This window comes from Anneissia japonica, unplaced genomic scaffold, assembly GCF_011630105.1.
Source record: "Anneissia japonica isolate Jap-2015-1 unplaced genomic scaffold, ASM1163010v1 scaffold287708_len1499824_cov190, whole genome shotgun sequence".
Classification (NCBI taxonomy): domain Eukaryota; kingdom Metazoa; phylum Echinodermata; class Crinoidea; order Comatulida; family Comatulidae; genus Anneissia; species Anneissia japonica.
Genome location: NW_022752295.1, coordinates 421,153 through 433,652, shown reverse-complemented (window position 1 = coordinate 433,652; position 12,500 = coordinate 421,153). Strand labels below are relative to the sequence as shown.

The 12,500-nt window shown below is 30.6% G+C and overlaps 1 protein-coding gene across 2 annotated transcripts in view; it reads left to right on the top strand.

Annotated features, from left to right (window-relative positions):
* Window positions 1-12,500, top strand: part of LOC117122203 (eyes absent homolog 1-like) — an 83,624-nt gene that overhangs the window by 1,084 nt on the left and 70,040 nt on the right. Inside the window, exon 1 of one of the 2 annotated variants that reach the window (XM_033267707.1) lies at window positions 8,159-8,788. The exons of the other annotated variant lie outside the window; for it this stretch is intronic. Coding sequence (XP_033123598.1) covers window positions 8,741-8,788 — 48 coding nt within the window. The 5' untranslated portion in view covers window positions 8,159-8,740. Of the gene's footprint in view, window positions 1-8,158; window positions 8,789-12,500 lie in introns of those variants that run through there. 2 annotated transcript variants of the gene reach the window in all.

The window sequence follows — 12,500 nt, the reverse complement described above, 5'->3', positions numbered from 1 at the left end:
TATTTAACAAGTATGCTTTTGACATTTTATGTCAAAATTATTGTATTTAATTATGATGTTTTTTTTTGTCCTAAAATCAAATAAAACTATATAAAATTACCTATTTGGTAAATAATTTTTAAATGATTATGGAAAATAAAGTATGTTGTACAGAGGCTCAAATTGCTTAATGAAATAAGAACAAAATAAGAACAAATTGAGGCTGAGATAAAATGGCAAATGAGATTTTTATTTATTTTTTTTAATAGAAAAACCAACAAATCTTATATGTACCTTAAAGTTCAGTAGGTATGACTATGTAATACCCTCTATAATATAGTAATATACTTCTGTCAAATAATAATTTTCTACCTTTGAAAAGTGTCACAAATAAGAACAAAATAAAAATTTTGAGCCTGAAATTGGAAAAAACTAAGAACACTAAACCTTTTTTATTGGTTCTTAACTTATAGAAAAAGTGATAATGAGATTCATTCTGTGCTTTTTGTTTTGTAAATTGGAATAATAATATTTTGCAATTTAAAGTATTCTGACTTTAAAGTTATGTTTATATGTGATATATGTACCTTGCTGACACTTGCGAACTGTCTGGCAATATATTTCTTCATCAATCAGATATTTTTTATCGTACCATCCACTGTGTCTCATCATTCATCGATACTTTTAAAATGGGTGACTGGTGATTTCATGATAAACTTATTTTTATGACTAGCTACCTCGATAAAATTATTCTTATTGTATAGAATAATATGAAAAACAAGTTGATAAGGCCTAAAAAAATTGTTTGTGTACCCTTTAATGCTGAAAATTGTATAGTAGGGGCGGGCACAAAAAAATTCTTTTTTGTTTATTTTTTTCTCCTGTTACCAAATATATATTAAAAATCGCAATGTTTGCAATTAAGCTTGTGTCACTCTTTGTTTTTCAAAAGGTATTCATCAGACTGAATAAAAATAACCCATAATTAATATTTTGCAATGAATTTAGGCCAGAATGGCGATACCTTACATCAAATACCAAATTTAGACAACTTTCATGCCCAAAATGGAGAAAAATAAAGATCACTTTCCTAAATTTGTGAGCAAAAAATAAATAAAAAATAAACTTTTTTAAAAAACACTGCCCCTATTTTTCAGTTAGCTAGGGGCGGGTGCTGGAAGGCAAACAAAAAATTTTTTTTTTTGCCTAATAATTAAGTTGCAACATTGTTGTAAGTAGTAAAATATCAGCTTAGAATGTCAAGCTTTTTGATTGATCATCCATGATGATGTCTGCTATAGCATGAACAGGAATATATTCCCTCTGGTGTCTTGAATCAAATTTATCAATGATGTGGAAGATGATGAAGAGGAAAACAAGTGATTGACCCAGAGAGCAGGAACCTTTATTATGAGCCTTGAAATATTGAAATGTTAACAAAATTGTTTATTCAAGTTTGATCTCTGTTCTCAATTCAATAATAACATTTATTTGACATGATCAAATTGTCATATCTAGTACACTTTTTTTATAAGAACACATTTTATAAGAACACCAAGACTGAAATTGCTTAAAAAATAAGAAGAAAATAAGAATAAATTGAGGTCTGAGGTAAAACGTCAAATGAGGTTTTCTGTTTATTTTTTTTTAAAGAAAAATCAACAAATCTTACCTTACCTTGTGTGCAATAGGTGTGACTATGTAATACCTCCAATAATACAGTACTGTAATATATTGTTTGTTCGTAGTATTTATTGCTATCCGTATAAATAAAATATAAGTGTACAGTGAAAATAAATTATATAAATAAAAATGCATTGACAGTATAACATTATATGGCATAGCATAGTTGTACAATAATAATTCCTGTCTTTGAAAAGTGTGTTAAAAATAAGAACAAAATAAGAAATTTTGCCTGAAATTGGCAAAAAAAAATAAGATCACTGAGCCAGGGCAAAATTTTACTGGTTCTTATAACAACAAGTGTGAGATGTAAGTATAAAGACAGTTTGGTTATTTTGGTGTTAATTTTTTTAAACACTGCATTTGTAGCCTCTTTGACTGCAACATGATCTTCCTTACTTTCCTGTACATTACACAACATTCTTCTGCTTTGTGCATAAAGTATGTAGTCTTGTTTAAAAAATAGCACAATCACAATTTACAAGGAATTTTGTTTATTGTTCATGACAAAGCTCTTTCCTTCTATTTTGAACATTTTTAGAATGTTTAATACAGATTATATTATGTTTTTTCTACATCCTTTGCTTATTTTTTATTTTTTTTAATTATTTTTTACAGTTATTGTAATTTTATTTTCTGATTATATTTATATTTAGTTTATGCTGATATTTTCTTTTTAAACCTCCTTTTAGCATATTAGTGCTCGAGGTTAATATGACCATGGAGATGTAAAATGTATTTTTGCATCTCCCTGATATGACAATGCAATAATTTGGTAATAATAACATCCATCAAAATATCAAAATCTTGGGTGAAATTCTTTATTGAGTAAGTAGTATTCTGAAACAATAGTTGAAAAATGAACTTTTGATATAGAATAGTGTTTTCATTTTTCAATTTAAGAAGTTTAAGTTATATTTATTGAAACATGAATTAGGCTCAAGATATTATGACTCTACAGATGAAATAAAAAAGAAACTTAGATACTAATAGATAGTGCAAATAAACGGCCTGAGATAGTCCACTACTTTAAGCGAGTTGTCTGGTCGCTTTTATGGTCCCAACCAACTTCAACAAGCCGAAGTCAAATATAAATGCTAATAATATCATTATACTAGATACTAATATTTGAATTATTTTGTTTTTGTATAGCACCTTTCGCTTACATCTCAAAGCACTGCAAAGCATCCAGTGATGGGGCTAATGACTGCTTGAAAAAAGATATGTTTTTATGTAGTGTAAAGTAGAAGTATAAGTTTAAAAATAAAAAATGAACTGGTAATTTTAACATAAAGAGAAATGATATGCTTTTGCATTTCAAAATCTCCAAAAGAAAACATGCTTTGTTTCGCAACCTTGAGTCTATGGACACCTTGGAATTTCTCAACAGTAAAAACCATATCCCGAGAGGTGCTCACTTCCCACCAACTACAATTCCCCAACACTTTTTTTTGGTTATTCATGTTTCTTTCAAATTTTCTGTCTCTTATACACATCTAGATGTGTATAAGAGACAGGCTAATATGACCATGGAGATGTAAAATGTATTTTTGCATCTCCCTGATATGACAATGCAATAATTTGGTAATAATAACATCCATCAAAATCTTGGGTGAAATTCTTTATTGAGTAAGTAGTATTCTGAAACAATAGTTGAAAAATGAACTTTTGATATAGAATAGTATTTTCAGTTTAAGAAGTTATAAGTTATATTTATTGAAATATGAATTAGGCTCAAGATATTATGACTCTACAGATGAAATAAAAAAGAAACTTAGATACTAATAGATAGTGTAAATAAACGGCCTGAGATAGTCCACTACTTTAAAGCCCCATTCCCGGCAAAATTTCAGTTTTTTAAAAAAATATAATTTTTGTATAATGTTATAAAGATTTATAAATATAATACGGAATTGCTAGTTTAACTGAATTTAGACATTCCTAAGAATGAAAAAAATGTAAAATAAGACTGAAATTTGATTTTTTGTGTTCCACACAAAAAATAAATGCGGATGAATTTTCATGTTTGACTTTGCGACAGGTCGTGAGAAGAAATATCGTAGGCGCCGAAAACAGCCTATCCAACGCTGCTAGGCTAGGCCTAGCCTTACCTTGATTTAGGTTCTGTTATAACACATAAAAACAGCCGACATGATATTTTCCGTTGCTAGTAATGACACTTGTGAAATATAATATTTCATAGGAATTATTTCAAATTTGTTAAAAAACTGATTCTGACTGAGATTTTGACACTTAAACAAACATATCTCAACCTAACCGAACGAACGCATTGTGCGAGATGCGAAGTACAAAAACTAATCTCATTAGAGAGGACGCACTTTTTATTGACTGTATAAAGTATACATAAAAGCGAGAGTATTCCAGTGGATACGATCTACAACCTCTGAATTTGCATAGTAACGATGAATTCGTCGAGAAAATGGTAATATTTTATGAGAAATAGTCTGTATTTCTCATTTTTTTTATTCTTTTGCGTAAAACTATAATTCATGCCAATATTTTTCCATGATTTATAATAATTGGAGTAATACAAATGCATATTTTCTAAAAAGAGTCAGTTTTTAGTGAAATTTTGCCGGGAATAGGGCTTTAAGTGAGTTGTCTTGTCGCTTTTATGGTCCCAACCAACTTCAACAAGCCGAAGTCAAATATAAATGCTAATAATATCATTATACTAGATACTAATATTTGAATTATTTTGTTTTTGTATAGCACCTTTCGCTTACATCTCAAAGCACTGCAAAGCACCCAGTGATGGGGCTAATGACTGCTTGAAAAAAGATATGTTTTTATGTAGTGTAAAGTAGAAGTATAAGTTTAAAAATAAAAAATGAACTGGTAATTTTAACATAAAGAGAAATGATATGCTTTTGCATTTCAAAATCTCCAAAAGAAAACATGCTTTGTTTCGCAACCTTGAGTCTATGGACACCTTGGAATTTCTCAACAGTAAAAACCATATCCCGAGAGGTGCTCACTTCCCACCAACTACAATTCCCCAACACTTTTTTTTGGTTATTCATGTTTCTTTCAAATTTTAACGAAGATCACTTAAGTAGTGTAGTATATTTATCACCTATCTTGCTGGCTGATTCCCTGGCATGATCAGGTGGGACAGCGGACATCGTGTCGGGTTACACAAGTTGTAGTTTTTATTGTTGACGAGAGCGTCAGATATGAATAAATTTATCTGCTTTCCAATGAGTGGCGTCTATTGGTAACAATTTCAATTACTTTTTGTAAATTATGGCAAAAATATTTTGTTCAGAATGATTAGAAATAAAAGAAATTTTTGAATTTATAAATTATGAATGACATTTGTCACTCTTATATTCTCACCTATATATGTTATTTATAAATTTGTTTTATCTTGTATCTCATTCAGTTTATATCATCTAGAGTATTCAGCTTAAGTGTGTTAAGCAATTTGTTGAACTCATTACAAACTTTTTATTGGCGCCAAATACTTCTGAAATGAAAATTGGTTAAAAAATGTATTATTACTATTGACATTCTTATGTGACTACCATTCTAGGAAAACTTATAATTGTCTCAGATTACTTTCTTTTTACCTGAACAGTAACTTATTGTTAGATTATTATGACCTATGTACTTATGATATTGTTGTGATATTTATAATGCATCATATTAATTTTCCATACACAAATTCAATCATACATAATACGTACATTATCTATCATCATTGATTTACATGGTTTCTGTGCCCATGCAAATCTGGAAATGTCATAAAATGTGAACATAATTGTCCCAGCCAAAACAAGTTATGAAAAATATCAACCAGTGCTTCATGTTTAAAAAGCATTGGATATGGTAAATGTAAATAGAACAAAGAATAAAAAAATACAAGGAAATCCCTTAGCTAGCATGTTTATGTTGGCCTATATGAAAGTTTAGATGACAAAAATATGTCATGTGGTTTTCCATAACATTGAAAAATCATAGTGAAGTCATAAACAAGAAGAAGTCTTGTACTAACAAGAAATAACTATAGATAAAACATAGAAATATCATCAAAAAGTCACTTAATCTTAAGAAATGGTTGGAAAATAATTTAAAAATCAGGAAAAATGGTTTTAAAAATCTTCTAATCTTATAAATGTATATAGAAAAATCATAAGTGTATAAAAAAAAGCATGGACAAGTCTTGGAATTTGATTTCATTCAGAGTGCCAGTTTATAGTGGTTTATGATATAAAAAATCTCAATTTCTTTGCTCATATCTCTATAATTTCTAGTTTTTCCTTTTCCATCTCTCTTTTACTACATTATATGTAGGTTGGGTAACTTATATTTCTCCTCCACAGTCTTTCTGTAATAATATTGGGTTAAAACCTTGAAACATATGATTCATCTCTTTCGGGTGTTTTATTCCAATCAGAAGCAAATTAAAGCAAGCAAACTAGCCCATATTTATATCTTCTTCGTTTTATTATCTTGATTTGGATCAGAGTAAAACAAGAAATGCAGAGTGGTTTTATAATTACGTTTCATAAGGAGTAAAAGGCAATTATTGGCAGTGATGCTGTAGATGGTTTAGCCAGTTGATTAGTTTGGTTTTAAAACTACATTTCACATACTATTCCACTTTTCCCTCATTAGAAGTGAACCCTTAGGCTTGGGTAAAATGAAGTCCTTAAGTTGCTAGAATTATGACGCTTTAATATGTACCCACTCTAACCATATGCTGCATTCATCTTTTGGAAAATAGCAGTGTGTGAATTATTCCTATTTTGTATTTGATCATCCTTGTATTTGTTTGTCAGACTACATACAGTAGACCATGTTTAACAGACTTTGGCTACTATATAATACTACTTGTTTCAAAAATATCTCATCATGCAAATTATAATTTTCCAATATTTGCCGAAAGTTGAAAATTGCCCTACAAAAAGATGTATGAAAGTTTATCTACAACTTGACTCACATATTAAACAAAGTCAATTGTGCTTTATGATAAAAATAGTTGCTATATTTGAGTATTTTATATAATTTTAAAGGAATGCACTTTGAAATAGGTGCTTGTCACCTGTTGGTTTGTTTCCTCCACTGTATTTTATGTGAGAAGATTGAAAAAAAAAATAAAAAATAAGTAAAAATAAAATATGGAATTCTAATACTGTTGTAACAATATACATGCAAATATAATGTGATATGTTTGACATTGTATTATATGGTGTAGGCCTATTTTAATGTTTATTGTTTATTTAGTATTGAATGTGAAGATGCTAGATGATGAGTTATGCTAGATGAATAATCATCTGTAAAAGGTGGGCAGTAAATAAATGATTTATAATAATAATATATAATTATAATGATAGCATTTCTCATTTGCATTACATAATTTATAATTATAATAATATTAATTGTAAGTGGTAATGAGATTATAGGAAAACAAGAATGTAATTAAGAAATTTTTATATATCTGTCACACTTTTTGGTTCAGTAGATAACAAATGGTAATTAGCACTAGTAATTGATGCAGGTAATAATAATACATTTTTATGTCAGAACGTTTTTTTTTTATGTCAGGTGCTGAAATTATTTCCTTTTGTATTCATTTGTGGTTTTGATTGTCAGTTCTGTTTGAATACCTTCATTATCTGCTCTCTGATTACTTTCTTAATGTTGAATATTTGTGGCTTGTCTGATATTGTCTATAAAAACTCCCTTTTTATATGCCCCATTGACGATTCTTTTAAACATCCTGAGGGGTATATCACAGTCGAATGACTAAGAAAAGACTGATAAAGTGCCCAGGTTTTTGTTTGCGAGACAAGATTCAGTATATTATGATAGTATTATTATTGCTAGATGAATAATCATCTGTAAAAGGTGGGCACAAAATAAATGATTTACTTATTATATAATAATAATATATAATTATAATGATAGCATTTCTCATTTGCATTACATAATTTATAATCATAATAATATTAATTGTAAGTGGTAATGAGTGAAATTATAGGAAAACAAGAATTTAATTAAGAAATTTTTATATATCTCACACTTTTTGGCAGATAACAAATGGTAATTAGTACTTCAATTTATTGAATGATAATAATTGATGCAGATAATAATAATAATACATTTTTATGTCAGAAAGGTTTTTTTTTTGTCAGGTGCTGAAATTATTTCCTTTTGTATTCATTTGTGGTTTTGATTGTCAGTTCTGTTTGAATACCTTCATTATCTGCTCTCTGATTACTTTCTTAATGTTGAATATTTGTGGCTTGTCTGATATTGTCTATAAAAACTCCCTTTTTATATGCCCCATTGACGATTCTTTTAAACATCCTGAGGGGTATATCACAGTCGAATGACTAAGAAAAGACTGATAAAGTGCCCAGGTTTTTGTTTGCGAGACAAGATTCAGTGATCTTGTTCTCATATACTATACTACTCCGTCGATGATCTAATGCCCAAAGCCATGTTCCACAGCCCATAGTAAGGACAATGGGATATTGATCAGGCTGTATTGAAGTATCGTAGTAGCGAGAAAACACCGTATTTATAGAAACTCCACTGCCAGTTTAATTAAATTTATTGTAGAGTGCATGTATGTCGCAAGAGGACGGACTTACTCGCAAGCTGGAGATAATTATTTGCTAGGTGTTGAAGAAGTCTGATTTCAGCGTTGTGATCAAGTACCTAGGGCAGCTACTGTACACCCAGTGGATATGATAAAAGTGTTTCACTTCATTTCATAATTGATTCATAATATTTTTCCTGTTTGGTGTTGTTTTTCAATGTATTGATGGTCTTTCATTTGGCCTCTAGTTGACAAGAATCTTGAGGTGTGGACATTAGTAACCTGTCAAATAAATGCCCTCTTTAGAATCCGTATCTGGACATCTGGTTTTGGACTATTCAGCCTCACCAAGTTTCTTTGTGATGTGCATATGAATTGTGCTTTTGTGTACACTTAGCTAACGTTATTGTGTAGAGCCAATGCGTGTACTACGGTACGCCTTTCTGTAAACATTTTGACAGACATCAGAAACGAGAGAGGGATTGCCGTGTTGAGCAGTGTCTGAGAATGATAGTACCTGCTCGTATCATAAGTGCTGATTGGGATTTTCTTAAGGTAACTCCACCTTTTCTTACGTACTAAGCTTATAATCACAAACCTTGGTTTGTGCTTTAATGTACTGCAAGCATCCAACATAAAAAAAACCTTTATTTGTGAGATTAAAAAGCTAGCCTGGGATTTGGTTGAATCAAAGCAGTGGTGTGCATGTAGTTATGCTATTCTGTACGTGCCTTGCTTATTGTTGAGTAGCCTATATGCCTGTACAGCCGTGTTTTATCATACATATAGCCTGTCCTTTATTCTGTTTGAAAGCCATTTATATCTGGTCATCTTTCTAATAATCTTTTTGGGTTTATTTTGTTACATTTTTATTTTTACCTGATTTATTTTCTTACTGATACATCTTACAACCATATTAAAGGTTACCTTATGTCTTCATTTATACTCCTTTTTCTCCATCCCATTTCTTCTCACTGCTGATTGTTTTACACATTGCCTCTTCCTTGCTTTTCTTCTGTCTCTTTCCTATATTCCTTTTGCTGATTCCTTCTTTTCCTCCATCCCATTTCTTCTCTATTGTTGATTGTTTTACACATTATATCACTCTTGTCTTTCCTGTCTTCATTTTCTTTTCCACTTGCTCTGGTCAGTTTCTTCTTTTTCTTTTTTTCCTGATCATTTTCAGGCCCATAGCCATAGGGTTACATAGTAAGATGTTCAGCCGGTTCGTATGTGCTATGGTGGGGTCCAGGGTACTACCTTAGGTAGGTCTGATGGTAAAACACCATGGAACTAAAACATGTAAATGGTTATTATCATCATTATTTTTTAAAAATTAGATGCTGGGATTGTGGGAGTGGGGGGGTCATTCGGTTTATAAGAGGTGGGTTCACTGGAAAGGGGGTTGAACTTTATCAGAAACGCCTTTTTTTATAAGCCCAATTTCTTCTTTCTCTTGGTTCCTTTCCTTCTCTGTTCTTATCTTTTGATCCTTCCATTTTTTATCATTTTGCACTTATTTTTTTCCTCAACCCTTTTCTAATTTCTCTTTCTATCAACATTGATCTTTTTCTTCATTGATTTCCTTCCCTAATTTCCTGATCCTTATTTTTCCTTTAATATTTTCCATGCCCATCCTCCTTTTCCCTTAAATTTCTCCTGTCTTATTTACTTTAATATCCTTTTCTTGTCTACTTTTTTTATGCTGCTTTTTCTTTCTTCCGATAATCCATATATTTAAACAAATACATCTTTTTATATATACATGAATTTTAGGCATATAACTCTGTTTTGAAATTTAGCCATTCCCTTTAAATCTAATCAGGAAACCCATCGTTTATTTTTATCATATTTAGGCTATTACCAATAAACCTGACACCAATACCACATTTACACCAATATAAATTGTCAACATTTAGTATACATGCTCTATACATTATGGCTTGCATAGAAAGTATATTATGAATTGACACATTAATGTATTGCATTTCCCACTCAGTTGATGTGTTGTGTTTTAGTAGACTCAACAAAGTCTATTACACTACTATACCAATACTGTTGACTATATATACATTAGTGGTCTACTGCTTAGATAATTATAACAAATGTTTTCCATTTATATTAAATTATTATCTATTATAGATTATGCATCTATTATAAATATTTATCTATTATGTCTCACCTCTGACTGCTGATGGTTTGTTTACTCATAAATTTTGCATATCAGAAATAACCTTATTAATTTTCCATGTGTGTGAATCCATTATGCACTTATGATTACCTTTCTAGATATATGATGGGTAAAAAAGTTATAAGACTGTCTGATGTATGCTATGTCCTCTCATTAATTCCACTTAGAAGTGCATTTAAGCCATAAGAAGAGGGAAAAATTCAGTTAGTGACATCTGCATGAATAATTGTAAAGAAGACCTCAGGGAAAATATGATTTTGCCTACTCAATCAGTTAATCGAAAGACTGATTGATAAATGGAATTTTCAAATCAAAAGTGTCGTCCAACAGCTTCTGTTTGCCATTGCTGGGAGCATTGTATCAAGTTGAAGACATTTGAAATTTGTTTTCTTGTTCGTTTAATATTTATTCACTAGGTTTATTCCATAACCTTAGAGCTCTAGAAATCTCTCAATAATCTGCAAGTCATTTATAGTGAAGCTAGGACTCCATGGCAAACCTTTAGAATCTTAACAGTAATGCAATCACAGTCAGGTAATGCTAATTCAATCTACTGCTAGACCTACAGTCACCAACGATCGCCACAAAAATAACATTTTCATTCCAATGTATTTATTAATCTTCTTTTTCTAAATTAGTCAACTTGTAAGATTCAGAGGCTCAATTTAATTTACTCTAATTACTCGGTGGAGTATATGGAATAATATTATTACAGGAAAAGATATATAATCCAGGATCTAAAAATAATTCTTTTAAATCTGAAGCTTAAGATAAATTAATGTTTTCTTGAATCATGCATTTATTTATTTGGGCCCTTCTTCCACGAAATGTTGTCTTCAACAACGATTTGCTAAAAAAAGTGTTTTCGCAGAGCGCAAACACATTTGTTGGCCATAACAGTAAGCACTATGCAACATGTGCCAGTATTAGACAGTATTAGGTACAGTATACTTTTCGTATTAATGTGTCATTTGAAAAGCTCTGTAAGGTATGTTCATAGGATGCAACAGCGAGCACACACATATTAAATGTATTATTAACTCATAATCCTTGTTATAGCAATCGTAATTAATCATAATTTACCTTGTACATCCATTATTTTGTGTTTTAAGTTTATCAAACAGATTGACTCTATTTCAATGGTTAAAAGTATACCATTATATTTGCTGATTTTTATGATGCTTTGAGAGGTGTCTTGTGGAATTGCACCTATACCTGTATCATATTATATACGGTATAATGTGTATATATATATATTAGTAGACTTAACCAAAGAAACGAATTAGTTAGTGCATGCCGACATAGAAGAAAGTACCAAACTTAAATAACAATAACCTATCTCAGATCCATCTATTAAACAAAAGAGAGTCCATTACTAATTAACATAGCATATTCTTTATAAAGAGTTTTTATCATCTTTATCTACAGTACTTCATTATTCCGAGTAAGCTTCATTTAGAGCCGAGCACCTGATGATTGAGGCTGTGCCCTCATGAAATAGTCTGTAGAGTGCAAAATAAAATGTTGAATTTGTAACCTAGTGTATATATATATATATATGTGTGTGTGTGTGTGTGTGATCCAACATCTCGCCAAAACTATCACCCAAGATTTTCGCATTCTTTCTGACTGCACTTCATCAAATTCAGAAGCACTCAAATCACCACCTCTCATAGCATACCGACAACCTCCTAACCTTAATTCACTACTAACTTCATCTAAACTTCCCACTATCACCCTTAAATTTGGTAATTACCCTTGTGGTAATTCACGATGCCAAATTTGTAAGCTTCTTATTACCGACGACACCATCAACATCCGCCACTTAACCATACACCCACAATCGCTCACTTGCAACGCCTCAAATGTCATATATCTTATTTGGTGTACCCAATGTATGGATACTATATACGTCTGGGAAACTGGTTGCAAATTTAGACTAAGATGAAATAATCATAAAAAATCTATTAGAGACAATACACTAGGCTTTCCTGTAGCTAAGCATTTTAACCAAGCCAACCATTGTATCTCTAACCTTAAGTTCATTTTAGTAAGTACAGGTTTTAATTCCCTCAC